Here is a 361-nt window from a genome sequence, read left to right on the forward strand (position 1 = left end):
CCGCAGTACCGCAGCTCCAAGTTCCGGAATGTTTACGGGAAGGCGGCGAGCCGGGAGCACTGCTTCGACGGAATTCCCATCACCAAGAACGTCCACGACAACCATTTCTGCGCCGTCAACGCGCGATTCCTGGCCATCGTCACCGAGAGCGCCGGCGGCGGCTCCTTCCTCGTCATCCCGCTGGAGCAGGTGAGATTCCTGACAGGAATTTCCAAAAGAGTGTCCAAATCTCCTTTTCCTGGGGTTTCCTCATCATCCCACTGGAGCAGGTGAGATTCCCAAAGGGAATTCCCACAAGGAACCATCCCAAAGTGTCCAGATCTTTTCCTGGATGGGATTCCCAAAGTGTCCCGATTCCTAC

The 361-nt window shown here is 56.2% G+C and overlaps 1 protein-coding gene across 1 annotated transcript in view; it reads left to right on the forward strand.

Moving 5' to 3' along the window:
- CORO2B (coronin 2B) overlaps positions 1 to 361 on the forward strand; it is a 17,376-nt gene that overhangs the window by 5,128 nt on the left and 11,887 nt on the right. The window contains exon 3 of the mRNA XM_031059726.1: positions 1 to 189. This exon is cut by the window's left edge and continues 6 nt beyond it. Within this exon, the coding sequence (XP_030915586.1) occupies positions 1 to 189 (189 nt within the window). The remainder of the gene's footprint in view (positions 190 to 361) is intronic.

Source organism: Geospiza fortis, unplaced genomic scaffold, assembly GCF_000277835.1.
Source record: "Geospiza fortis unplaced genomic scaffold, GeoFor_1.0 scaffold2, whole genome shotgun sequence".
NCBI classification, from domain to species: Eukaryota; Metazoa; Chordata; class Aves; order Passeriformes; family Thraupidae; genus Geospiza; species Geospiza fortis.